We start from the raw sequence: 26,280 nt of genomic DNA, 5'->3' as shown, positions 1-26,280 counted from the left end.
ACTGTGCACTCATACACGCCTTCTCGAAGCCGTCCATCCTCGAGGCATAGCCGCTGTTCTTGATCATTGTGCAACCTCACTGTACTGCTATCAACGCGCTCTAGCTGCTGCAGTCGCCTAGACCGACTGGATTGGGGGAACAAAAAGTGTAGCTCGAACTGACCAGAGTTTTGTCGCCGCGCCTACTGCTGCCGCCGTTGACGACCTGTTCGGTCTCGCTGTGCGATGTGGCGGGGGTGGAGGACCTCGTGAACTGATACTGTAGGGATCGAGGTCGGAAGAGCCCGTGGTCTCCCTCGAGCCGTCATTCGAAAACGCTTGCACCCGGCAGCCAACCAGCCTATGGGCATTTTCCTTACTCGGATGATTCCCGGTTCTCCCTGTTGTGTCGATACCCCCTCTTCACGCTTCATTTGATCACCCCCCGATTTCAATACGCTCGCTTGCTGTTGTCCTTCGCTCCTCTTTTCCGTCGCTGTATACCCCGTATATTTCTTGACTTTTGCACCTCAGCCAATACCCTCGAAACATTGTGATCATTTTCGGGCATGGATCATCGGTTCCCTATCGCCAGAGACGATTTCTTCAACATCCAGATGGATTTGAAGCAAATTCAACTGGTTCAGAATAATCAGGGCGAAAGACTGGCAAGGCTCGAACGACGCCAGGATCAAGATGCGAGCCTTAAATCGGTGTGGCAGCAGCATCCGTTTCCTGGCGTTCTAGCTGGAACTCCTCAGCAAGGTGAGCTTGCTTCTTGCACCAAAGACAGCACTTCCCATGTTAATGCTAAGGCTACCAGGTCCGACCCATATATCCCCCAACGACATGTTTGACGACTTCGACGAGCAGGGCCAGCATCTGTTAAGCTCCCTTCACCTAGGGCCCACTGAGGAAGAGCCCACTCGCCGAGGTGCTGCCTCCCGAGCGAACAGTGTTCGATTTGATGAAAGCGCCCTGCGGGGAGCAGACTGGGCTAGTCAAAGCAACCGCCATTCTGGCGAGTTTGCCCCTCCTCGACCAAGCAGCGGACTAATGATGGAGAGATCTTTGTCACACAAATCCGATGGACGACATAGCTCGGCAGGCCACTCGGTCCACTCATTTCATTCGGTTGCGTCCGGGCGAGCTAGCAGCTTGGGTTTGGATACCAACTTCATAGTCAGCAGCCACGAGGACGACTCCCCGCTGGACATGCCGGAGCCACCACCAGGCCTTTTTATCCTAGGATCCGTTCCGACCATTATACGATGCTGGCTGACGACTCAATTTGCGCACAACACCATACTGTACGCCGACCTCTGTACGGGTTCACAGAAATCCGTTCTGGACTACTCCATCGTTAGAGATCTCGACCTATTGGAGGAAGTCCAACGCGATGTCGATGGCACATACAAAATTCGGCTTCCGGTCTACCTCGTTGAAGCCACTGTCTCGGAGAGAAGTAGTCGGTCATCGAGCCCGGGCCACCAAATTCCTAGCATTCAAACAACGTTTGAGATATCAGGAGTGGATCACATTGAAGGAGCGGAACCTAAGAGGGGCATCCAGATTTTCATCGGCAGTGACACGCTCAGAGCTCATCAAGCCGACATTCTCCTGTCTCAGAACCGCATGTGTCTGTATGGTAGTGAGCGGGAGAAACTGTCAGTTCCATTTGTGCGCCCCGAGGATGACACTGTTTTCAAGCACATCAGCACGACGAATGTTGTCCCTGACAAGCCTCGGCTCAATGCCAATGCGGCACCGTTCGTATCTGGTGAGCCACGGTCTCGAGCTGCTTCGACGATGGAGGATATGGAAAACAGCGTATCAAGCGTGCAGCCGGAAGACGCAGAGTCTCAGGGCCTGGTCTCCCCCCTGGAGGATCACTCTATACCCAACAAGTCGATTGGAGCAAGCAACCTGTCTGAAAGTGGCGGGGAGAGTGAAAGACCAGGCAAAGATACTGCAAGCGGATCTGAGTCTGGAGCCAGAGAGGTCTCGGCTGTACAGAATGGCTCGGCCAGCACGGATAGCAATCGCCGCGAGTCTGCAAGCGGCATCTGGGGTTCCTGGCGGCAGGGCACGTCAACAAACGGTGCTGAGAATGGACAGCGCGATGTCAATGGACCGCTGAGCGGCTATCAGCCTGCCGGGCGCGGTGGCCGGAACATGAAGGTGCTGAAGCCCCTGAAATCGGGCTCATCATCTTCTGCGCGAACCGGAGCTGCTTATGAGCTGCCACCTGCTCCCAGAACCAGTGGGGAGCATCGACGGAAGAGCCAGGTTAGCGTTGCGGCAGACAATGGCCCCTCGGGAACGGTCCGCTGGGAGGCGAAGAGGACGGTGAGCAGTGCAGGAGAGTCAAAGGCTCAGCGGGAGGCGAAGAATGCGGCGGCGCCCTTGCCGCGGTCGGCGAATCCAATCGGAGGAGCGTCTGCATTTTCCTGGATGAACCCAGCATCCAAGGTGAAGCCTACGGCGACTGCTGAATAGACGGTGTGGATGGGAAGGGAGGAAGAAAGTGAGAAAGGGAAAAAAAATCAAGGCCCCGGCGGCACTTAACACGGAGGTGGTCTCAGAGACCAAAGCATTAATCTCCTTTTTGTTTGCTTGACAGAACTGCCCCCTTTTTCAAAGTAGAGGAGGATGCTTCACATTGCGCAAGACGGGCCAGTTAGTAGTAACTACTGTTTACCAGTCCAACACGGAGGTCGAACAGAGCAAAACGGCTAGAAAACCTCGCACAGCGGGAACAAAATATCAAATTTCTTGACATGGTTAATATCGGCCGTATAATAACAAGTATCACACTAGGTTGCATGTGTTGAGGGGGAACACATCAGTGGCGCCTGCAGAAGTAAGCAAGCATTGCGTACAGATTATGAGAAAAATGCAATGTCAAGTGCGGGTACCCGACCGGAGTAGACGCCGACTTGCAACCATCCCCCAACCAACTACGTGTGTAAAAGCCGATCACACTGCCGGTGCCGAACTACTACATAGTAAGCACTGATCAGGGTCCAAGTGAGACCGGGGAGGGGGCCGTTGTAATCTATTTACCCCACTTCCCCCACACTATCCGTTGCCCCGCGTCCTCTCAACATGCAGCCGCCACGGTAAACTGAATAAACGACGCAAGGTCTCGGAGCGGAGACACGAGCATCGACTGACCTCTGGCATCGACTTCAAGAACGGCGTCAGTGGGACATGTTCATTGCGCGTACACGGAGATTTCCATCACTTTCGACTTTCTTAATTCAAGCTCGGCCGCGGCAGTTTCCTATCCAGCCGCGCTTCTCGACAAGAGCGACCATGTCCGATACAACTCCCCAACGTCGCCTGCAGAGGCCTGTGATTTTGTACGTAGCGACACTCACATTCTCCGACGTTCCGCGCAGTTTCCAAGCCTCTCATCATGCTAACGTATACACAATAATACAGCGTCTGCGACCTCCAAGACAAGTTCCGCAATGCCATCTTCGAGTTCGACAAGGTAGTCAAGACAACAAGCAAGCTCCTTCGTGCCGCCGAGACTCTCAAGATCCCAGTCTACACCACGACGCAGAACCGCGCACGCCTCGGCGATACCGTCCCAGAGCTTGCTCCTTTTCTCAAGGAGTCAGACCTGATCCGTGCCCCCATCGACAAGACCAAGTTTAGCATGTGGGTACCGGAGATCGCTGGGGAGTTCGCCGGAAAGGGAGAACACCAGGTGATAATTGTGGGCATCGAGTCGCACATTTGCGTGACGCAGACGGCATTGGATCTGCTGGCAGCGGGCCACAAGCCCTACGTGATTGCAGATGGTGTTAGCAGTTGCAACCGCGAGGAGGTGCCCATTGCGCTGGCAAGACTGAGGCAAGAGAGCGTCACGGTTACCTCGAGCGAAAGCCTGCTGTATGAGCTGATGGGCGACGCGGCAGTCCCCGAATTCAAGGCCATTGTGGGACTGGTCAAAGAGACGGGCAAAGACACCAAGGAGATTCTACAAGCTCTGGTGCCCAAGATTTAAAAGCGGGTGATTACGGACGATCGAGTAAGACAGACATACATACGGGGGTTGGGGTAGCGGAATACATATGGGCATCTAGATTTTTGTCTATTAGAATTTGAAATTTACGAATCGTCGACGTCTCTCGAGGAATTTGAACTTCCACTACACCTCGATGGCCTTCACCTTGGCCGCCGACAGCCACTTCAAATCCCCTTGGACTGTCAACCTCCGTATCCTTGCAAGCTCGTCAATGAAGGCGGGAACAAACGTGCCGGGGCCCTGAACATCCTGCCTGACCGCAGCCCACTCGGCCGCAATCTCAAAGTGCAACAGGCCAGCGACGACAGCGAGCAACTTGTCATCGGACCACGCTGCCAGCATCGCCGAAACAGTCGTCCCCAGCACGCAGCCGGTACCAGTGACCTGGCCCAGGAGCTCATGCCCGTTCTCCACCGCAAACGTCCGGACGCCGTCCGAGACGTAGTCGGTCTTGCCCGTCATGAGCACCACGTTCCTCTCCCTCGCCGCCAGGTCCCTGACGAGCTTCGCCTTCTGATCATGCGTCAACGTCGAAGACGAATCAACGCCCTTCTGCTGCTCCAGCAGCGCCTGGCCGTAAACCGTCGCGATCTCGCCTTCGTTGCCCTTGATGAGGTCGAGGTACCCCCCGGCCAGGATGGTCTTGACAGCGGACTTCCGTATGGATGTGGCGCCCGCCCCGACGGGATCGAGAACGACGGGCCGTTTGGCCCCGTTGTAGGCGGCCAAGGCCTTGAGGTAGTTGGCCAGCCCGTCGGGCGTGACGGTGCCCATGTTGATGACGAGCGCCCCGCCCAAGCGCGCGAGGTCAGGGGCCTCTTCGCCGTAATTCGCCATGATAGGCGAGGCGCCGACAGCCAGGGCTACGTTTGCGGCGAAGTTCTGAACGACCTTTTTTTTTTTTTTTTTCAGCGTCAGTTATAAGCTCTAAGAAAAAAAAATCGTGCCGGAGGGGGGAGGGTGGTGTACATACGAGGTTCGTCATGTTATGCGACAACGGCGACACCTCTGCCACGGCCTTGATGACCTTTGGGACTGTATCAATGAGCTGCTCGACATCGCTTACGCCGGCACCCGCCTTCACCGTCTGCTGGTAAGAAGGGCTGGACTTGACGAGCTCCAACAGGCGACGCGATTCGGCCTCTGCGTCTGGAGCGGCGATGATGGCGCTGACGACGGCAACGCCGTCGAGAGCGGGGCCGGAGGGGGTGGCGGATTGGTAGAGCACGCGCTGAATATTGGCGGACTTGATGCCGCCGATGCAGACCGTCTTCACGGCGGGGAAATGGCCTGCAGAGGCGATGGCGGCGAGTATCTCGCGTAGGCCAGAGGTGCCGATTATGTGCTTTGTGTTTTCTTTACTGTTGTCCGATGTTAATCGGGGGCCGAGGAGGAGGGCATGTAGGTGCGTGCGTAGCAGGAGGGGGGGGCTCACGTTGAGGTCGCAAAGACTGTGCCGATGCCCAGGTAATCCGCGCCGCCTTCGCATGCTTTCAGAGCCTCATCGATGGTGCTCGCCGTGACACCGATGATGGCATCTGGTCCGAGGATTTTCCTCGCCGCGGACAGGTCTGCTTTACATCTCAGTTTCGGTCTAATTTTACAAACACCTTTCCTTGTCCGTAATTGGGAAGAGAAAAGATTTATGTGATATATATATCATGACAAGGCAACGGATTGCGCAGGGGGTTGGCTCACTCATATCATCCTGGCCAATGTGCACACCCTCACAGCCGACGGCCAACGCGACGTCGACGCGGTCGTTGATGAGCAGTGGCACGCCGTGGGCACGGGTGATCTCGTGCAGCTTCTTTGCTTCTGCCACGAGAGCGCCCGTGTCGCTGGTCTTGTTACGGTACTGCACACAGGTGACGCCGCCCTTGACGGCGGCCCCGACGACGGAAGCGAGGTCGCGGTCACCGAGGATGGCGGGGGTGGAGTCGGTGACTAGGTAAAGCGAGTAGTCCACCTGCGGCTTCGGCATGGTTGCGGCGTCTTTTACGTATGTTGGAAGGGGGATATGGTATTTAAAATAAGAAAAATTAAAAATGAGCGGAAGTAAGTACCAAGGTGTGATGTGTGAATGAGTGACTTTCATATAATTGCGCCTTTTCATACGCCTTAGGTGTTTTTTTTTATCTCTCGTGTAAATGCGGATACAGTCGGCCAAGATTGGCTCCGATGGCGCGGCATTTGGCTGCAGGGGGGGATGACATCAGCTATTTCGACTCTTTTGCAGAACTCTGTACATACGTTTTGTTGGCCAATCGCGCTGCTTTATCGTGAACTTTCAAGCCAAATTAGTGAGCTTGACAGTTTGTTTCGTTCTGCTGTTGATGAGCAGGGATTTTACTCATTTTTCAGTACATGTAGCTTGCTGTTCCCATCTGATTGGTACCCATACGAAGCTCTATAACAACATTTAAAAGTACCAAAAAGAGAACGATTGACTATAGATACATTCAAAACTCGGAGGTATTTCCTCATAATTCACCTAAACTCCTCCCAATATCTGGAGAGGGTGTGATCCTGTCCGAATATATTACTGTACAGGTTTACCAATTAACCATACCGCTGGCCAAAACTCCCAGTATCGCCAAGGTGCGAAGTGACTTTATTCCTTGAAGATTTTCTTTAACAATTAATCATTCCATCGTGTCTTCGTTAATAGCGGGCTGAGGACCATGATTCTTGTCCTCTTGTTGTGCATGGATTATGGTGATGGTGGTGGTGGTTTCCGGTGGACCAATGGATGCAGTTGGTGAACGTCTCACAACTACTTCGTCTTTTCGTCCCTGACAAATCCATCTCCAAAAGACCCATCCTGGGTTTCGGCTGCATCATGTCGCGGTCCAGTCCATAGTTGAAAACATAGAACCCGCATCCCAAGTTCCAGGATCCTCGCTGAGCATACTGTTCCAAAAAGAGGCATCCAGGTCTCGAATCATAGCCTGCGTCCCGTCAGATAAGTTTGCCGGCAACAAGATGGGCTCCTGGATCGCCGGTTGAGTTTTGAAGGAACTCAGCTCCCCCCTCACGAGGTCCTTAAAATAACGTAGCATCATGGTGAGGCGCAGGAATGGGTCGACGACCTTGGGTCCTGGGATCTCGGCCGCCATTGTCTCTGCTGCGCTTGGTCGTCTAGCCCTCCTGACTGTGAAAAGTTCCAAGTGTTTGACTTGGCTATCAACAACACCGGCGAGATCGATGTGTTTTTGTATCAGCGGGAGATCCCATCCCGGCACTTCCAGTGTCATCAATTTAAGGGATACTATGAAGACGTAGAGAAAGTCGGAAGAGCTAAGGCATGTGAATCGTGGTTGGATGCTTCTATTGTCCCGAGGGAACCGGAGCTCCAGGAATGTCTTCACCGAGTTGCAGCATCCCCAAAGGAGTTCGAGACGTTCGGTCAGGGAAATGTAGGAGGTTGATCCTTGGCATTCGCGAATACCAATTTCATAGAGGAGGATCTCTGCGATGCTTACATGTGTAAGGAGACCGGCTGGATTGCATTAGCAGAGTGTTCCGGGTTGGAGTTCCCACACATACCGTTGTCCTTCAGGTGTTGCGGAATTGACGTCTTGAAGATGTCGAGTTGTTGTTGGAAGGACTGGACCACCATAGTCAACGGCAGTTGAAGCGACTGAAAGCTGGTACTTTCCGCTCCCAACGTAAGGGAGATAGTTTGAGCGAGTTGTTGTATCTTGAAGAGCTGGACCAGGAGTTCGTCACTGGGATACTCTGCCCTTTCCTGAATCTGTCTGCAACACGACTCGAGGTATGTTGTATTCATAAAGGCATCGGGGCGCTTGTTTGTGGTGAAAACCCTATCAATCAATCAGTCTCTGCCAAGCCTTCCGAAAAGGGCTGCTTACAGTGTGTTGAGATAGTAGCAACCGGCAAACGCCCTCATCAGCTCCAGCCGCGTCGACATCTGCTCCTTGGTTACGGTTGCGGCTGCCGGATCTTGCACATTGATGCAGATGCCCCTTTCCCTCTCCTTGATCGAGATGGGATTGTCCTTGAATCCCAGGCTGATACACATAGATCTAGCGAGGAAGAGGAGGTTTGTTAGCTGGAAGCTGTTTATGTTATAGTGGTACCTGCGTGGCGGTTAGTCCTGGAATAGAAATATTCGTAGAGGGGCATCAGTCTGTACCATGCAATTAGGAGCTGTAACCCCTGAAGCACATCCAGACTCTTCTTCGGCTTGGTAAACGCCGACTGCACAATATCTTCCAGTAGCTCGTTACCCAGGGTCACTTGGCGAGTCGCGTCAAGATGGCAGGCAGTCATCATAATGCCCTTCCACAGGTACGGTCTCTCCGCCGCGAGTTCGGCAGGTCCCATGTGAGGCGGCACGATAACGAATGGATACAGCGGCTGCAGTTCATCCTTGAAAGTCTGAAGCATGAGATTGGACTCATTGTTCAACGGCCAAGGCGACTCCGCTGGCTCCGACTGGCTGTTGTTGTGACTACTGAGGGTATGGTGGCCATCGAATGTCGACGAGCTGGGAGCTGGCGATGTGTCCGAAGTACCATCCATCGGCACTTCCGCCGGTGGGAACAAGTGATCGACGTTGATGGGAATTCGAGCTGACGTCGGCTTGTTGCTATTGGTTATAGGAAGAGGACTGATATTACTGTTGATATTCGCACCGCCGCCGCTACCACTACCGGTCACAGCAGGGGCGGGGGCGGGAGCCTCGGGGGTTCCGCCCTGAGTGGTATTCAGCTGAGTAGTCAACTCATCCAACCTCCTTTCAAGCTCCGCGACCTTTGTAGGCTTAGGGTCCTTCTTTGCCCTAGGGGGAGCAGGGGTCTGGGAGCCGCAGGGCTTCCGGAGCCGATGACACCTGTTGGCTGTTAGAATGGAGTCCCGGAGAATCTAACGCTGTTCAGAGGACTTACCGTTCACACTTGTTGCTACCCTCTGGCCCTGGAATACATCTCGACTTGGCCTTGGCGCAAGTCGTACAGGCTCGAGGCCCCTTGTTCTTCCAGTCTGTGTCCATTTTGCATTCCTAATGAGACATTGATAGTGGCAAAATGAAAGCCCTTCTTTCTTCGGGAACTGGGCAAGAAATATGAGTAGACAGCGAAAGGAGTGAAACGCAACGCCCTTACATTAAAAAAACTTGCGTCGTAATCCTTCACTAGGTTATGCCTTCCCAACAACTCTCATGCGATCGTGTAAGTCATGATTTAACTGCTCCAGCCAATGGGGTGCATTCCGAGTCGTTCGTCGTCGAGACTTTGCTCCGTTCCTCCGTTGGAGACGGAGTTGCAAGTGCTCCGTCGGAGTGGTCAGTACGGCTGACTAAGCCTCCTCAAACTCCGTCTCATTTGTCTTGAGCGGTACGTATCTGAACCATCTCAACTTGGCGGGTTTCCGCGGTGTCCGTTACCAGGTTTACCGTCGAATTTATCAGTTGAATCTGCTGCCGCATTCGCATACTCTTTGCGATACCGAGGCGAGACATACACCCATGGGTAAATATTTCGGATGAAAAATTTCACAATACGAACAGACACATCACTATGCATAATGGACAAAACATGATGGAAGAGTCTAAATACGACCTTCATATTGATATTGTAAATAATTGGTGTTGCGACCAACACTGAGATCAATTACCCAGAGGGCGAATCTCAAATCGAAAGAAAATAACAGCCACGGGCGTGGTAAATCAAAAAACTCGTTGATCGCTCCAAAGAACGTGGTCAAGGTCTGCTGAGCTTCCCATCGATATCAACGTCGAAAGTGCTGGGTTGAATACCAGCCAGAGAACGCAATCAGATAGCAGAGTTCACAGCTTGACCAGTAGCCTTGGTCTCACGCTCCAACAGGGCCTCGACGAAGCCGCTGTTGATGTTACCCGCAGCCTTAATCTCCTTCGCAGCTTGCTCGATGCCAAGCTGGCTGTCGGTCCACAGGGGCTCCTCGGGGGCCGCATTGGATTCTCCAACGCCAATGAAGCCACCCTCAGCAGCCCACTCAGAGGTGCGCTTGATACCAAGCTTGGTCCAGATTTCATCAATGGCCTGGACGAGCTGGTCGCGGTACTCCTTCTTGTGGCCTGGGGTAGGGGTCACTCGCAGTCTCTCCTGTCCGACGGGAACGGTGGGGTAGTTGATAGACTGCACATAAATCTGGTAGTCCTGGAGCAACATGTCCGATGCCTGTTTGGCCAGTTCGGCGTTGCCAACCAAGATGGGGATGATGTGCGACGGGTTGGGAATGACAGGGATATCGCGGTCGTTCAAAGCCTCCTTCACCGCACGAGTATGAAGCTGCTGAAGACGACGATCGCCACCGTAGCCCATTTGATACTCGATAGCGGCCTTGGCACCAGCCATCGTCGCAGGAGGGAGAGAGGTGGTGAAGATGAATCCAGGAGCAAGGGAGCGAATCATGTCAACAAGCTTGGAGCTGCCGGCAATGTATCCACCTACACAACCATAGGCCTTGCCAAGGGTACCAGTAATGATGTCAATACGGTCCATGATGCTACCCTTCGGGCGGCCCTGCTGGTGGGCTTCGAAATCCAGGTGCTCCGCGACACCGGCGCCGTGGGGGCCGTACATGCCGACAGCGTGGACTTCATCGAGGAAAGTGATAGCACCGTACTTGTCCGCCAAATCGCAGATGGCCTCGATGGGGCCAATGGAGCCACACATGCTGTACACAGACTCGAACGCAATGATCTTGGGAACGTGCAGAGGCAGAGAAGCGAGCTTAGCTTCAAGATCCGCGATATCGTTGTGCTTGAACACAATCTTCTTCGTCCCCGAGTGTCGGATTCCCTGAATCATGGAGGCGTGGTTCAAGCTATCGGACAGAATGACGCATTCAGGCATCTTGCTACCGAGAGTTGCCAGAGTAGCATCATTGGCCACATAGCAGGAGCTGAAGACAAGAGCGGCATCCTTGGCATGAAGTTTGGCAATGGTACTCTCGAGCTCAACGGCGTGCTTGTTGTGTCCTGAGATGTTTCTCGTACCACCAGCGCCCGCACCGTACTCGTCCAGAGTCTCATGCATTGATTTCAAGACGTGGGAATTGCGACCCATTCCGAGATAGTCGTTGGCGCACCATACAGTCACTCGTTCCTCCTTGTCAGCCATGTGGGCACGGGGGAACTCCTTAGCCAAGCGGTTGATGTTGTTGAAGTAGCGGTACGACTTGTCCTTGTGCTTTTTCTCCAGCTCAGAGGTGTAGTAGGCTTCGTAGTTAAACTTAGCCTTAGAGGCGTCCGAGTTACTCATGCCTACATTGGTAGCGCCATTCTGACGAGCGGCCATGTTCGGAGGAAGCTGGGCTGGGTATAAAGTTAGCTCAAGTATTCGCATTGGCCCTGAATGTGCCCGTACCTTTGTCACGTCCGTTGATGAAGGGAGTCTCAACGGCCCTGGCATCGTTGCTCCGGCTGGTGTGGATACTGGCGCGGCCAGGCTTGGAGTTGGTGCTCAGGGCGCGGATGCCGGCGACGGAGGAGTTTGCAGCCTTAGCAGGGCGACCGTACTGGGCGGACTGAACAGTCAAAGCCTTGCCCATGACGGGGCAACGGTGGGCAAGGAGCTGCAACTTCGACATCGTTCCACCGCAGGGGGAGACGGAGACGGCAGTCGGGGCGGCCTGGATAGCGTGGGGACGAGCCGAAGTGGACAGCGCGCGGAGCTTAGCAGGCGAGGCACTCTTCAAAAAGGGGCACATGGCCTTGGATTGACGCAGAGCAGCCTCCATGATGGTGAAGGGCAATTTGGAGCGAGATGCCGTATGGGAGCGTTCGAAAAGGCGGTACGAATCAGTTTTGTTGTGGGAGTTTCGGTGTGGCGATCAAGCGCAACGTTGAAGAAATAAGGGTTGCCACAGGAAAAGTGTCAGCGCAGAGCTGAACACGAGTCAATTGGCGAGAGATGTGGACTGTTTCGATCAACAAAAACAAGGTTTTGGTAGGAGAAAGAAAGAGGGAGTTGTAGTGGCGGGTGAGGAGAAGCGAGGATTAAAAGAGACCAGATTCTCGGACTGCCCTTTCTTAGTGCGTCCTGTGAAGAGTCGCCATGACACAAAAAAGGCGGCGCAGGGCGCAGGGTACACACATTGGTGAGCCGGGTCAGACGAGGACTGGACTCTGACTGGGGCCAGCGGCGGCGGGGCAGCCACCGGCCACTGAGGATGAATCGGAGTGTGGGTGGGCTGGGCTGCAGTACAGCTGCTGTTGGTACCGCTACCGCTGCACTGGGGATACCCATGAGTAGAGGGGCTAAGGTACTTGCAGTAACTAGCCTTAGTGTCTTTATTCTCGGCGTCTCGGCTTCTGTAGGAGCCCAGAAAAAACATGCAACTTGGCCAATCATTAATGGGCTAAAGGCAATTTCTGGGGAACTGGCGACCTTCTCGTTGGATAGTATCGAATCCCCATCCGTCAACCCTTGTTTGGAGGGACGGGACCTCAGATCACTTTTCAGTACCTGCACGTTTTTTTTTTTTCGACCCCTCCGGCGTTTGCTGTCCCTTTTATTTTTCCCTCCCCGGCCATGGACGACTTATAACCGGAATTGACCTACTAAACATGCTCAAAACACCCACTATGCCGTCCTTAGGCCTGCTGCAATCGCCGTTGAGTGGATCCTCAGCATCGTACGAAGTCGCCGGTCACGGCGCTTCCCGAATATGGGCTTTGAATTCGGTTGGGGTGCCTCAAATTGGTGTCCTTACTAACCTCAAGCCCCTAATGTAATATTGACAATGGAGCCAGGGGTAACTACTGCGACGCTGCGCTCGCGGCCACTCGCTCTCATTACCCCGTTGTCCCTCGTTATCCCTCGCTTTTCAGAATCACTAGCAAAAGGCTCGAATGTGGGAAAACCAATATCAATCGCGATGCCAAAATGTCACACATGAAAGCAGCTCGAGGAACCTCAAGCGAATCTGTGGTGCCAAGCCCGCTATTTGTTCCGGTGACATTACCATGTTAGCTCTGTGTACGGAGATCTTACTCTCTCATTCATCGAAATGCTGACTCCAACGCCGATGCTAATGCGACCCTCAGACCACCCACGTTTAGCTAATTATCCGTAAAACTTCTCGCCTCTAGGCCTGTGGCAAAGGGTATCATAATGCTGTGTGATACCTTGTAACTCCAGTACCCTTCCCTAAAACAAAATGCAGAGCATACCAAGCCTCTCTAGACGCAGAGACGTCACCGCGACAAAGAAAAGAAGGGAAAAAAAACAAAACAAAAAAAAACCCTGAATCCAGAGGCATGTTGGCTTTAATGGTCCTACTCACCGGGTGAGGGTGACAATTGAAAAGGGTCGCGCGGCCGTTGATGTTGTTCTCCGAGTTTACCTTCCTCAACAGCTTTACTGGCCCAAGTCGGAAGCCTAGGGGCCCGATGCCGTCTCCTATCAGCCACATCCCTCATCACCTGTAAATCATCCAGTGCGCGAGTAGTCAGAGTCCTGGGTTTCATCGGTCCAGTAATTGATCGAGCGAGGACGTTCTCGAGATGCTGTTGATCAAGTTAGTAGCCGAGATATTTGTTGGAGACAGACAGAAATGCAGTTCTAAAAGACCAAAGTCAAAAACGTCGGGCTCATACGTTGGGATCCTGGGCTTTCTGACTGCCCAATCTTAATCGCTCTTGAAATTTGTCGTCATCAAGCTTCCTCAAATCATCCTCCATGGTGTCTAAGCCGCTAAATGTCGGGGCATGGGCGAGCTCGGCTGGTGTCAGGAATCCCGTAACTACTGCGGCTGCAAATCTGGGTTTTTCCATCATGCTGCAGAGTTTCTTCATATGAGATTCGTCCGGTATCTTACCGTACTTAGCATCTAGCCTTATTTGCCAAGCAGACTGTGCAACGCGTTTAGCAAGATCATTGTGGTCTTCTTTGATCGTACAGAGGACATCGGGATCGTCTAATTTTCGGAGCGCCTCGAGTATCTTTTGCTCAAACTGATACGGCCAAGTGATCAAAGACGAGGGTGCCTTAAGGGTCTTCTTTGTTGTCGAATTTGCTCCGTGCAGAAAGGTGGGAGGCGCGTCTCCTCTATCTGAAGGTACAACCTTCTCTGGGTGTGCTCTGAAAAATGTGTTGGCGCCAGCCATTGGCATAGGCAGGACCCCTCGTTGCTATGTTGTTGGTAAGTTCATATACGATCAGGGGAAAGACTTGCGAATATCCGTACCTGTGACACTTGGGAAGTTTCAAGGCTTAAACCTGGCTGGAGTGAAGCTTGCGGATCATGGCATGCCTCGTGCTCCATCACACCTGGGAGCTTTGAAGACACAGATGCTTGTAAGGGATTGACCGGCGCGACCAGTGGTCTCGACAACTGCCCCATGATGGTAGGTTGTGTATTGGAGTCCTGGGTTGATGACTGCATAAGAACCTCAGCGCTGACCCCATGTAATCCTGGAGGCTGATTATGTACGTAATATGCGCCTCCAGTAACCGCGCCAAACTTTGGGTCTGAGATTGAAACTGGTCCATCGAGGCCTTTCAGTCGAACCGCCCTTTCCTGCTCCAATCGCCGAAATTCCTCTGGATTGGTATGACGAAGAGTGTTCATATGAACCTGAGCATCCACGTCCTTTCTATCCTCAGCTGTAAGAACATCGTCAGGATCTTCTTCCTCAAAAGTATTTGTCATCATGATTTCTCGAATGCCTTGCGAGAGCTCGGGGTTTTTCAACAAGCCATCCAATACGGTGTCCTTGTTTAGGTGTTGAGTCAAGTCTCTTTGAACGGGATCCTCGCGATTCCTTAGATACTCATTCTCCTTCTTGGACCAGCGCTTCGGGTTCTCCTTGTCCACTACCCGTGAGGCCAACTGGGTCTTGAAGACCGTCCTATTTTGCATAGCCGCCTCAAAAGTGCCACCAGCTATGAATTTGTAAACGTAAACTGGTTTTTGCTGGCCAATGCGATAGGCTCGACCAACTGCTTGCTGCTCATGAACAGGATTGTATTTGAAATCGAATATGATTACTCGATTGGCACCGAAAATGTTCAACCCGACTCCTCCAGCTGTTGTCGAGATGAGATAAACTTGTGTATCTCCAGTGTTAAAGTTTTTGATATGCTGCTGTCTGACGTTGATTGGAGTGCTACCATCCAGACGCGCTACTTTCCGTTTTTGTTGGCGAAGCAAACTGTCCAAATAGTCCAAGGTTGGTATTGACTGCGTGAAAACAAGTACCTTGTCTCCAACTTTCTCGCTCTGGTCCAAAATGGCGACAAGCAGTCGCGTCTTCCACGACAAATCTGCCGACTGAATGTCAATTCGAGGGCCCATCATCTTGAGACCTCTGCTTATGACATTGGATGGCACAGTTAGAGTGGATCCAGTACGGTTGTTCAGCCTCTTGCCTCCCTCTGCAGCCTTACTTTCATCCAAAAGCTTTTTCTTCCAACAACGTGGATGGTTGACAATAAGGCCGAGGTTGCTAAGGGTTGCGAGGATCCTCACAGAAGCCTGTCCAGTCAGTTCATCCCTGGCGGAATCAACATAGGTATCATAAAGCTTGGCTTGGAGAGATGTCAGCGGAATTGTAAGTATGAACTCCATCTTTGGCGGAAGGTCGTTCTTCAGACAAGATTTGATAGTCGCTCGTTGTGCTTTGGGAGCCACAGTCTTCTCCAGCACAGAGAGCTGCTTTTTTGCCTTGCGAAACTGATGGTACGTGCTGTCCTCGTACAAACCGGCCTGTATGGGAACTGCGTACAATTCTTTGAATTCGGATGGAGGACCTAGGTAGTGAGGTGCCACCCAGTTGATCATGTAGTAGAATTCCTCAACATTGTTCGCAAGGGGAGAGCCGGTGAGTGCAATGCGACTTTGAGTCTTAAACTGTGCAGCTGCCAAGCCCACTTTGGACTCCGGATTCTTTAATTTATGAGCTTCATCGGCAACGACAATGTTGGGGCTTTGGGTAAGAATGTCCCAAGCGGTCTTGGCATCGTTTTCTTGTGGCAACTCCTCGTCCGGTTCGTCGACTAATCGTTTGAACATATCATAGCCGATAACCATGATCCCGCCCTCCTCATCCCAGCGCCGTATCACTGGGATTCTGTCTTCCTTTTTGGTTGCAGCTTCAAGTTTGTAGTAATGTCCAAGAAGCCCTGTGGGTGCCCACATCAACAGCTCGTCCATCCAGTTATCAACTAGTAGAGACGGACAGAGAATCAGAGATTTTGACTGCCTCAAGTCCAGAGGTACCTGTGAGAAAACTGACTCGTCTGCAGATGCGGCAGCCTCGGCGATGGCAACAAGTAGAGTGATAACCTGCATTGTTTTTCCTAGGCCCATTGTGTGAGCAAGAAGGCAGCCTTGCCGGACCTTGGGGTCGCAGATAATTTGATTCCACATAAATCGGACGCCCTTGATTTGATGCTCCTTAATTCTTTTGCCAATGTCTATGTTAACGTAAATTAAGCCTTGGTCGTCTTGCTTGGATTCATTGATGATTAACCGTGACTTGTCACTCGGAATTAGGTCCGACGCGGCTAGCTTCTTACGCAGCTCGATTCGGCGCTTTTCCTGTTCCTGCAAGCGTTGCTGGTCGTTTTCTCTAAGGTCCTTTGCAGTTTGATCCAGGACAATGGGCCGTTTCCGTTTCTTAGACGGGGCGTCTTCAATGCCGTCGTCTGTAAATCGCTCGGAACTCTCTGCTTCGAAACTGCTTGTCTGTTCTTTTTTTGCCTTCTCTGCATCAAACGTCGAGTTGTCTTTGTCATGCGTGAAATGAGGCGCCACACTGTCATTCACAAAATCGCAAAAATCTTCAAATTTTGCAGATTGCGCGCTCAACCTTTTTGCTCTCCCACTGCTGAGCTTCTTGAATGCGCTTACTCTGGGAAGTTGAGCTTTGCAGAGGGCGAAAACTCTAAACAGTCGAGCAACCAGATAGCTCAATTCAGGAACAGGCTTTTGAGCTTCACTGACTGCCAACGCTGGAATGACAGTGTCGTTCCAAATCGAGTCAGGGGCTGCTGCCCCAAGGACATGAAAGAATTTCTTTCTAAATCCCTCCTCAATCTTCCAAAGGACCGAGATTAAAAGTCGTTCCCGGTCATTACGATCCTTCCAAATTTGTGGTGGAATCGCAGCAATGTTCATCGGCTGGTCGAACGGAATGTTAAGTTCTTCGTCGGAAAAACTATGACGACTTTCGCCCTCGATCTCTGTACTTTGCTGCACAATACTAACTTGAGAGGCTTTGGTTGGAGTGACGAGGCTGATGACATGTTTGTTAGACACCGGTTCCGAATCGAAGCCTGTCAAATCGATGACATGGTCAGGGGCCATAGTTGGAGCCGGGACTCGTCCTGACAATGGATCTTGCGTTACCAAGGTGCTCTGAGGCTGATGTAACACCAACCTATCGGAGTGATCCAAGTCCATAGCATCAGTTTGTCGTGACTCATTTGTCTTCAATGACAACGTGGCGCCCTCCATGCTGTCAGTAATGAACCCGCTATCATCATCGTCACTTGTGATGATCTCTCCGTCCTCATCGGATAGCGCTTCCTGCTGGACCGTATATTTTGGGGGCCTCGGCAAAGCTTCTGGGCCAAGAGGCTCAGGTCCACGTAGAATATCAAGAAGCCATTTGTCCGTTTTGCGGTCTTCAACACTGGCTTCAAGGCACCGCGTCTGCCTCCTTAGTTGGGCGTCGTCACACCATTCTTCACGCTGCAACTCGATACAGAGCTTTTTAATGCGGTTGTTGAAAGCTTCCAATCGAGAAGAAGCTTGGGATATCAACTGAATGCGGCCGCGCCGGCGCGCTTGGTTCCAAATTGATTTCGCTTGCTTTTGCTTCCGGGGTAGCTTACGTTCTTCCCAGGATTGTTCCATGCGCAGAATCTCCTCGTCTATCACACGATCAACGTCGGCGCGGGTAAGGCGCATCTTCCGTTTCTTCCATCGTTGCGATTCCTCTTCTTCCTCTTCGATCTCCCTTAGAGTATCTGAATCGTACTCATCTTCGGTACCTGAGTCACCAAAGATTGGGAGAATCTTATCCTCGTCTTCAGGTTCAACATAAGGAGATATCCCATTACTCAGCTGTGTGAGTGGTTCATTGTTGTTGCGGAAAAGTCGTCTCATCGCTCGGTGTATCTGTAGACGCCTGCCAGTAGGTATCAGGGCTTTAGTAGTAATATAGAAGGACCTATCTTGCTCAGTAGGTTTACCTTCGCTGGAAACAAGGTTTGATGGCGGAACCCAGTCGGCAGTAATCAAGCTGTCGTATCCATAGTAGGCACCGGGTGTGTCATCAAGCCAAGATGGCTTCTCGGTCTCTGTCTTCCGTGCGGGACCGGGCGTTTGGTTATCGTTGAAAGACAACACTGCCGCCGTCCGGGGCTGGGTTTTAGAATCTCTCGTCGCAATGCCAGTTGCGGCGTTAGGAATGGGCATATACCCCACCCCAATAGTCTCAGTAGAAACCAGGACAGGTGCCAACCTCCGCTTTTTCTGGGGCGGTTCGTCAGAAGACCCATTTGAGACCGCCATTGAAAGATCAGGAGATTCCTGAGAGCCCATAGCGGCCGATTTGCTAAGAGGAGGGCAAGGCTCCTGGGGCTCTATTGCAGCAGCGTGAATCTTCTCGCTTTCTTCACTTATGTTAACATCTTTTGATGGAGGACTGGACCGAACATCTTGTTGCGCTGGAGAAGTGTGAAGATTCTCTAGAGTTTGGAAGCTGGCAGGTCGGTTTGCGTTGAGTGTGACTTCTTGTATGCTGTTCTGAGAGTCAAGATCCTGCTTAGCCAAGTCCGTCTTTTGTTGGTGATAGGTCGGACTTTTGGACTTGAGATAGTTGATAGCCCTGACTAGAGTCATTTGATGTGCTGGCTTAGTGAGACCTAGAATAGTCAAAAGGCCACTGATGGAGAGCATAACATCTTCATAGGTCAAGAGTGTCTCCCCATCAACGTCGTTCTCTCTCAGGGCTGCCGACAGAGCAGCTGGATCAGGCCGCTTGGTCGTCGATCTTGGAAGCCAAGGCCGGTCTTTAGCATCACATAGCTCGAGCACCACTTGGTCCACATCCCATTCAAAGGGATCACCGCCGGTGCCTGCCATAGTCCCTGATCTGGCACCTAGTCGTCAAATCATTCGAAAACTGCTATTGAGGCTGTCAGTGGTGCCTTATGGAGTAGAATGTGATGGCTCGTCATCAACATAATATTATGTCATTCAATTTTGAGCCCAACGGAAGGAGCTGAATAAGTGAGATGAGCTTTATCCAGCTTGGCCTTTAGTTGGAGGGATATAAGCCAAAGAAACATGTAGTGAAGGTGGCAGTGCTAATGATCAATGAAAGAAACAAAGGAAGGAATTTGCCAGCAGTTTGCAACACAAGCTCGCTCCTAGAGCGAGTGTGATTCGGCATGGTGAAACTTAAGCAAGGAAACGAGTGCACAACCTGACTTACAATGAATCGGCGCATGGACCCATGAAACAATTGACCAGAAGAATGTACAGACTGAGTTCTCCCCTTAGGACAAGCAACCACGCTCTAGTCCTTCCCAAAGTAAAGGTAGGACTTTCAAGCCCAAGGTTGGTCGAGACGAACAGACACTCTGGTCAAGCAAACGGTCGTGGTCCACACAGAAGACTCAAGTCTTTAATTAAGATCTCCGAGTGGCAAGAAGACAGCATGGATTTGATGTACCCTGAGCTGCGGTAGTTGCAAGAAGCGCCACCTAAAGGCCGACTTGGTGTGTTGTGTAGAGTGGAAGGAAGAAAAGAAAAGCAACGTTTTCTGAATATTCACGACGCGTTAGCTAGTTGAAGTCGTAAAGGAAAGTAACCGTTGTCGCCCCACCTTCCTCAATCACTTGGGAAAATTAGAGCACCTAAGAAATGTGGGTGGCAGGCCTCGCCGGCCCGTCACGTGGGCTGACGGCCGCCACCACTGGTCTTAGCCAGCCTCCACAGCCCTCTAGCCAGTTAGTTAGTTCTTCCAACCAACAACACCACTTTTCCCATTCTGAGCGTTCTGTGCTGGTTTCGCCCACAAGAAAGGTACGGGCAGTTGCTTCAGCAGGGTAAGTTCATCAATAGGCAGCTTCTATGGAACACTAGAGACTGTGACAAGGTTCTCTTGGTGAGCCAATTGGAACTTCCCTTTTGGACTTCTTATTCCATCAGCACGTGATGACCTATCGGTGTTAAGATAAGTTGCTGTTTGGATAAGGCAGGAAGTAAAAAAATGTGGGGAGGGGTCAGACAGGCTCAGATACAGAGCGCAACAATTGTACTTGTACTGCCTTCACATGCGATTGCTGGAATGCAGGGGCAAGTTCTCGCAAATGACTGAGTTATGATTGAAAAATATACATCTCAAGTAATCTTAGGTAATTAAATAAATAATTAATGGTGAAATAGCCTCAAATTTGGGTTCGAGTTAATCACTGGGGATACCTGTGTACTTTCGCTGGTCCATTTAGACTGATCACGTCTTACGTGCATTGTACAGACCAAGATCGCTCTTTCCTGGAAAACCTAGTCGCCGAGTGCTCATGGTGGGGCAATCGACTCCTCCCCTCTTGTCAATGTGCCCCTCCGATCATTTAGGCGCTCAGGACCTAAGGCGGGTAGATCTTGTCAAATACATCGTGAGACTACGATAATTGAGCTGCCCACCCTGTGAGGGGTAACAAAAGCCGCCTAAAGAGCCTAGGTGAGCGCAGGCGAATACTTTCAGCATTCAGTCACAATTACCTGTGTTGTGAGGGCTGTCGTCTAGAGCCCCACCTATACTACCGATTTCTCAGCATTCTAGTCAACTCCCTCGTCTTTCGAAATCGTGCATCGATTATCAATCACTCAATTGCGTCTAAAAAATACTTCTCCTCCAATTCTCGGTACCAATTCTATCAAAAACTCATACGAATAATCCTGGGAGGGTTCGTCCGGAGTCGAATCCATTTCATTTGCATCAAAGAATCACTCTCTTATCACAGCGACAATATGACAGGTGTTACCCCCACGAATGAGCAATATCCACCTCGGCTTTCTCAGTCAGAGCAGGATGCTCTTGTACAGACTGTCAAGGACTGGGCTATCGGTAACGGCCTATCTGTCCGACCACCTCCTGCCGTTGTATCAGCCGAAGCGGACCCGAAAGGCATCTTGGCAGTCAATGTACCCGTGACGCTCTTCCCAAGTCCTTTCCCTAAGCAATGCTTCGCCCAGGCAAGATCTGTTCAAACGACCTATAACGAGCTTTATGCGGCTATCAGCAGAGATGAACAGTTTCTGAATGATATGGTTAACGAGTGAGACAAGCCTTCAAATTTGCCCAGCTGTGTGCCAACAGCGGGTGCATCTTGTCCCAAACTGTGTATCTGACATGGTGTAGGGTGAAGAGCGGCGATGACTTCATCAGCAAGTTGTGGGATACTCATGTGCGAGTTAAGAAGGAGGGATATACTCAGGTATGTTCATTCGTAGTTTGAGAGGGCTAAACTAACACAAATAAAGAGCCTCTCTCTTGGACTCTTCAGATCTGATTATCTCGTTCATCAAGATACTTCAGCAAACGAACCCAGAAGTCAGGTCAAGCAAGTGGAATTCAACACGATAGCCTCATCTTTCGGAGGTCTCTCGTCTCGAACCTCCTTGCTTCATAAGTAAGTTTCTCTTGCCCTTGGGTACTTCCTCGTTTAACATTGGCAGGTTCCTCTCTGTTGCAGAATATCCCCTCTTGAACCGTCCAATCGAGTCGGGAGCCCTTGACCTGCCCGAAAATCAGAGCGTCCAAGGCCTGGCCGGGGGTATTCGTGCGGCCTTTGATTTGTACGGGCCATCTGAATTAGGCCACAAGAAGTGCGTTGTCTTCGTTGTCCAGGGTGGCGAGCGCAACATTTTTGATCAGCGCCACCTGGAGTATGCCCTTGCCAGTTCTCCCGATCCTGTCCAGGTCTTCCGCATCCCCTTCTCCGAGCTTCTGCAGCATACCGAGGTTGCCGATACCCCCAAGCGCCAGCTACTTTACAAGGTTCCCAGGGACCCTTCCAAGGTCTTTGAGGTCGCCGTCGCCTACCTGAGATGCTGGTATGACCCGTCAGACTACCCCGACCAGAGCGCCTGGGAGGCCCGTTACCACCTGGAGAGGTCGTCGGCGATCAAGTGCCCAACTGTCTTGACCCAGCTTGCGGGCAGCAAGAAGATTCAACAGGTTCTGGCCACGCCGAGATCAGGATCTTCGCCCTCGGTTCTAGGTCGCTTTATCCCTGACGATTCTCCTCAAACGGCGGAGGTTTGGCAGACCTTTACTAATATCTTCCCGATGGACAACACGGATGCTGGTCTCCAGGCGCGCAAGATCGCACAGGATCCGGAACTTTGCAAAAACTATGTCTTGAAGCCGCAGCGGGAGGGTGGTGGCAACAACCATTACCGCGAGGATATTCCCGAGTTCTTGAAGAAGACTCCCGAATCTCACTGGGGCTCATACATTCTGATGGAGCTGATCACTCCTCCCAAGCAGGACAACATCATTTTGCGAAACGGCAATCTCGAGGAAGGCGGTGTTATCTGCGAGCTTGGTATTTATGGAACGACTGTCTGGAACCAAGGCACTGGGGAGGTCCTTCACAACAAGGAGGCTGGCTATCTCCTGCGTACCAAGGGCGACACGAGCAACGAGGGCGGTGTGGCCGCTGGCTTTGGGTGCATGGACAGCTGCAGACTTGTTTAAGAGTAAGAAGATTATAGATTTGGAATTTTACAGCTTGTCATGCTTAATAGCAATGGGCATACGACCATGTGTGAAGACAGGTGGGTCACCGTATCACGTAGATCAAAGCATTCGAGAGCAGCAACCCGTGGTATCAATTATCATCCTAAAAACAAAATTTTGTACAAAACGCCTCGACAGGCCCGATTTGTCAGTCATTTCACACAAAAGGAATCCCAATACAGAGTGGAGAGGGGCCGGTCAGGTCAACATCCGGAGGGGCTCTCGTCGTCGTCGTCGTTCAACATGATCGGAACTCGGTTCATCCCACTGAAAGACATGTTTACTCGCTAGCGGAGGTGCCGGTCTGGGGGCGTCTGAGGACCTCAATGTTGCCTGCAGATGTGTCAGGAAATTGAGTTGAAGAAATCTAATGGGCGCGATCAATGGGAAAGTGGGAAACATACGCTGAACAACGTTCAGAGAGCTGCGGGTCTTTCCTTCGGCATCCTGGTAGGTGCTCATGGAAGCATCGCCCTCGACATAGACGAGAGATCTGCAGGTGGTTTAAATGTCAGTCAATCGAACCTCTCTGGTGAAAGTGCACATCTCAATCGTACCCCTTGGGCAAGCTCTGGAGGAAGTCACGGCGGGGACCCTCAGGCTCGAAGCTGGTGACGCGGAACCAGCTGGTCTGGCGGTTGTCCTTGGAACCGCTGTTGCTGGCGACCGCATACTTGAGAATCTCACGGCCTGTGCTGGTGGCCTGAAGCTCAGGGGTATCGGCGAGGTTGCCGACGATGGTAATGCGGGCGACGTTGTGGGAGGGGGAGGTGCTAAAAGCACGAGCGATGCGCGGAGCGGCGGTGGCGCGACGGAAGAGGGCGGCGGCGGACATTTTTACGGTTAAAATTTTCGTGCGTTTATGTGTGTTGAAAGGAGTGGACGAGGTGAGACCGAAGAGAAAAGAGGACAGTGAGTGTGGGTGGTATGGTGTTTCGTAATTGAAAGCTGATGGTATTTCGAACACGACAATCCAGGAGCTCTCGGTTTGCTCGCGCCGCGCGACGCGGTCAAGGGGGGCACTCTGCCTCCCAATGCCTTGTGGTCCGTGCTCTAGGGGTGTCAGATCTCTAATTGTAACTCGTTAGAAGAACATTCTCCTTATTGAACCTATCATACGTCTAAAGTCATATCTCGAATTATGAGGCTACCCCTGTATTTAATTGGATACCTACCAGCACTCTAGCTTAACGACAGCAATACTACAGCAGGGTCAACTACACCGCTGGTGATTATAGTCTGACAATCCCCTCTATATTGTCCTATTACTACTGGAGCTGTATATGGTCGATTTATTGGATTTCAGCACGTAAAACTGAGTTTTGTAATCATTTGACAGCGACTCGTGGGCTAAGAAAGCAACCTACCACTCTTCGACTTAGAGAACCGGGTCATGTTGTTTGTAGACGCCTGCTAGCATACAGCAGATAAATTTTTTCATCGGTATTTGGGCTGGACAGACTATACGCCTCAAACTGAAAGCGAATTTACACTGTAACTTTTCGAGATGAGATCCCATTTGTGACGACCCATGCTCAGTGGTGATTCGCATCAGTCATATTCGGACCCTGACCTGTCACATCGTCAGATGTTGGGCAGGCTTCTCAAATGGAAACGCCACTTCTAGGCTGTTCATCAGCCGAGGCCTGAACCGTATCGTGGCATTGTGTGAAATACGAAAATCCGGTTAGACTGATGGAAAACAGTGTTTTGGGTCCTGCACTGGTCCAGAATGAATGAAGAGGGTCGGGATAACGATGCCCTTGTCTAACCCCTCTTTACCTTGTGCGTCCCTGCTCAGAAATGTGTTCTTAGATCTTAACATAAGAGGCTGCAATAGGTCTTGGGCTCTGCACGGAAACCCATTCTACAGAAAATGCGCCCTTCGTTCACGCTCTAAGCCGTCGTCTTTCAGTTTCCATCTGCCTCACCAGCTACTTTTCCCAGCAGCGTCTTGTGGCCTCGATCTCTTCAGCAACATAATACTATGGACAGCTGAATTTGATCTATAAGTCCCTCTTTCAATTTTATTACAGTCAGTCCCGGTTCGGTAAGATTCAAGGCTTATGTTACCAGCTTGCTACGCAGTCTGTTAATGGTCTTCGACTCCCTCTACCAGATAGTGATCTCCTAATATAAGGAGCGATATCATCGTGCGCCGGTCGCAATAAATCGATGCGTTACTACAATTTAGTACTTGACCGCACCTGATCACAGTCGACTTGGCAGCTATTATTCCCGCCAATGGCGCCTACGTCATATATAGTGGTGGCACGCACCGTCGAAGTAATTCCTCTACAGCCAGTGGCACCCTATGCAAGAGACGACTTGACAGTTAACCTCGTATTCCGGGTAACTCTTTCTTTCTTTGCTAACCTGGTCTGCGTTGTGCCGCTCAAGTACCTGGCCCATCACGGCGAATTCGCAGCAGCAGTCTTCGTCTGTACGGTCATTGTCCTAAATGCCCTCACAATCGTCAACTCTCTCATCTGGCGCGATAACAACGTCGAAAACTGGTGGAAAGGGCATGTTTGGTGCGATGTCCACCCTTACATTTATCAAACAGCATCGACTATCTTCCTAACGTCGGCCATAGCCATCATGCAGAATCTCGCCCAGCAGGTGAAATTGTTGCGGGTCGGCCCTGTGAGTATCACCGAGAAGCACAGGAAGATGTGGCTTCAGTTCTCAATCATTTTCCCGCTCCCTATCATTCAGATGGGATGGCTGTACCCTCTATCGACTCAGAGATACATCATCGGTCCTCTTAAAGGGTGCTTATGGAGTGCCACACCAAGTTGGCCATTCACTGTTTTCTTTCTGCTCCCTAGCCCACCCCTAGCTCTACTAGCAGCTTCTTACTCAAGTAAGCCGAGTCCGACACAAAGGAAGCTCGTTCCTCGCTGACAGAGCTCTGCAGTCCTCGCCTGGAAAAATTACCTAGAAATTGAGCCGATTACTCGCTCGGCGATCGCATCAGACACTTCAGCTGCTGGAAGACTAAATCGTACTAGATGCCGTCTTCTATTCATGATAACCTACGTTATACTCCCGGCCCTCGTACCAATCTGCGTATATAATGTACACGAGATCATCTCATACTATTCTTGGCAGCAATTCAACTTCCGAAAAGTTCACTACGAAAACAACCCCTGGCCGTGGGACTCTGTTATACTGTATACATCCGACCAGATGCCGTTTGTTGAGCTCAACTTTGACTACCTGTATTCTGCAACAGGCGTCATGGTCTTTGTGTTCTTCGGCTTCACAAGCGATACTAAAGACTACTACCGCCGTTGCAAGCGCGCCATGCGTCTCGACGGCCTCTTCAACAGCCTGCGTGACAATTCCAGCCCAAATGAGAGGCCGGACCACTTAGGCCCATTGAGGCCACGGCTATCGTAAGTATCGGCTCTCGCCATGTTACAGGCACGAAGTCACTAATAAGGTATATACCAGATCATCAGCGGCGGAGCTTGCTAAGGAA

The 26,280-nt window shown here is 51.5% G+C and overlaps 9 protein-coding genes across 9 annotated transcripts; 4 read left to right on the top strand and 5 right to left on the bottom strand.

Annotated features, from left to right (window-relative positions):
* Positions 1-548: 548 nt before the first annotated feature.
* On the top strand, positions 549-2,478 carry CTRU02_212608 (ubiquitin carboxyl-terminal hydrolase 19; the record flags this gene model as incomplete). The annotated part of the gene is made up of 2 exons (XM_036723560.1): positions 549-744; positions 803-2,478. 2 exons carry the CDS (start codon positions 549-551, stop codon positions 2,476-2,478), a joined length of 1,872 nt encoding a protein of 623 aa, XP_036584836.1.
* An 819-nt stretch (positions 2,479-3,297) lies between these two features.
* Positions 3,298-3,997, top strand: CTRU02_212607 (isochorismatase domain-containing protein; the record flags this gene model as incomplete). Its single annotated transcript, XM_036723562.2, has 2 exons — positions 3,298-3,344; positions 3,427-3,997. The coding sequence occupies 2 exons, from the start codon at positions 3,298-3,300 to the stop codon at positions 3,995-3,997; spliced, it is 618 nt and encodes a 205-aa protein (XP_036584837.2).
* Positions 3,998-4,141: 144 nt separating this feature from the next.
* CTRU02_212606 (hydroxyethylthiazole kinase) lies at positions 4,142-6,002 on the bottom strand (the record flags this gene model as incomplete). The annotated part of the gene is made up of 4 exons (XM_036723561.2): positions 4,142-4,909; positions 4,992-5,379; positions 5,454-5,589; positions 5,717-6,002. 4 exons carry the CDS (start codon positions 6,000-6,002, stop codon positions 4,142-4,144), a joined length of 1,578 nt encoding a protein of 525 aa, XP_036584838.2.
* An 856-nt stretch (positions 6,003-6,858) lies between these two features.
* Positions 6,859-9,035, bottom strand: CTRU02_212605 (tRNA processing endoribonuclease; the record flags this gene model as incomplete). The annotated part of the gene is made up of 5 exons (XM_036723563.1): positions 6,859-7,520; positions 7,568-7,845; positions 7,894-8,121; positions 8,178-8,876; positions 8,932-9,035. The coding sequence occupies 5 exons, from the start codon at positions 9,033-9,035 to the stop codon at positions 6,859-6,861; spliced, it is 1,971 nt and encodes a 656-aa protein (XP_036584839.1).
* A 781-nt stretch (positions 9,036-9,816) lies between these two features.
* On the bottom strand, positions 9,817-11,439 carry CTRU02_212604 (5-aminolevulinate mitochondrial precursor; the record flags this gene model as incomplete). Its single annotated transcript, XM_036723564.1, has 2 exons — positions 9,817-11,343; positions 11,395-11,439. The coding sequence occupies 2 exons, from the start codon at positions 11,437-11,439 to the stop codon at positions 9,817-9,819; spliced, it is 1,572 nt and encodes a 523-aa protein (XP_036584840.1).
* A 2,183-nt stretch (positions 11,440-13,622) lies between these two features.
* Positions 13,623-19,126, bottom strand: CTRU02_212603 (snf2 family helicase; the record flags this gene model as incomplete). The annotated part of the gene is made up of 2 exons (XM_036723565.1): positions 13,623-14,162; positions 14,219-19,126. The coding sequence occupies 2 exons, from the start codon at positions 19,124-19,126 to the stop codon at positions 13,623-13,625; spliced, it is 5,448 nt and encodes a 1,815-aa protein (XP_036584841.1).
* Positions 19,127-21,019: 1,893 nt separating this feature from the next.
* CTRU02_212602 (glutathione synthetase large chain) lies at positions 21,020-22,751 on the top strand (the record flags this gene model as incomplete). Its single annotated transcript, XM_036723566.1, has 4 exons — positions 21,020-21,327; positions 21,411-21,486; positions 21,533-21,681; positions 21,728-22,751. The coding sequence occupies 4 exons, from the start codon at positions 21,020-21,022 to the stop codon at positions 22,749-22,751; spliced, it is 1,557 nt and encodes a 518-aa protein (XP_036584842.1).
* Positions 22,752-23,073: 322 nt separating this feature from the next.
* CTRU02_212601 (ssDNA binding protein) lies at positions 23,074-23,628 on the bottom strand (the record flags this gene model as incomplete). The annotated part of the gene is made up of 3 exons (XM_036723567.1): positions 23,074-23,126; positions 23,198-23,286; positions 23,351-23,628. The coding sequence occupies 3 exons, from the start codon at positions 23,626-23,628 to the stop codon at positions 23,074-23,076; spliced, it is 420 nt and encodes a 139-aa protein (XP_036584843.1).
* A 1,409-nt stretch (positions 23,629-25,037) lies between these two features.
* On the top strand, positions 25,038-26,198 carry CTRU02_212600 (pheromone receptor 1; the record flags this gene model as incomplete). Its single annotated transcript, XM_036723568.2, has 2 exons — positions 25,038-25,659; positions 25,714-26,198. The coding sequence occupies 2 exons, from the start codon at positions 25,038-25,040 to the stop codon at positions 26,196-26,198; spliced, it is 1,107 nt and encodes a 368-aa protein (XP_036584844.2).
* Positions 26,199-26,280: the final 82 nt, after the last annotated feature.

This window comes from Colletotrichum truncatum (assembly GCF_014235925.2).
Source record: "Colletotrichum truncatum strain CMES1059 chromosome Unknown Contig_0009, whole genome shotgun sequence".
NCBI lineage: Eukaryota > Fungi > Ascomycota > Sordariomycetes > Glomerellales > Glomerellaceae > Colletotrichum > Colletotrichum truncatum.
Note: the sequence above shows the minus strand (reverse complement) of the source record. Positions and strands in the feature narration are given on the sequence as shown.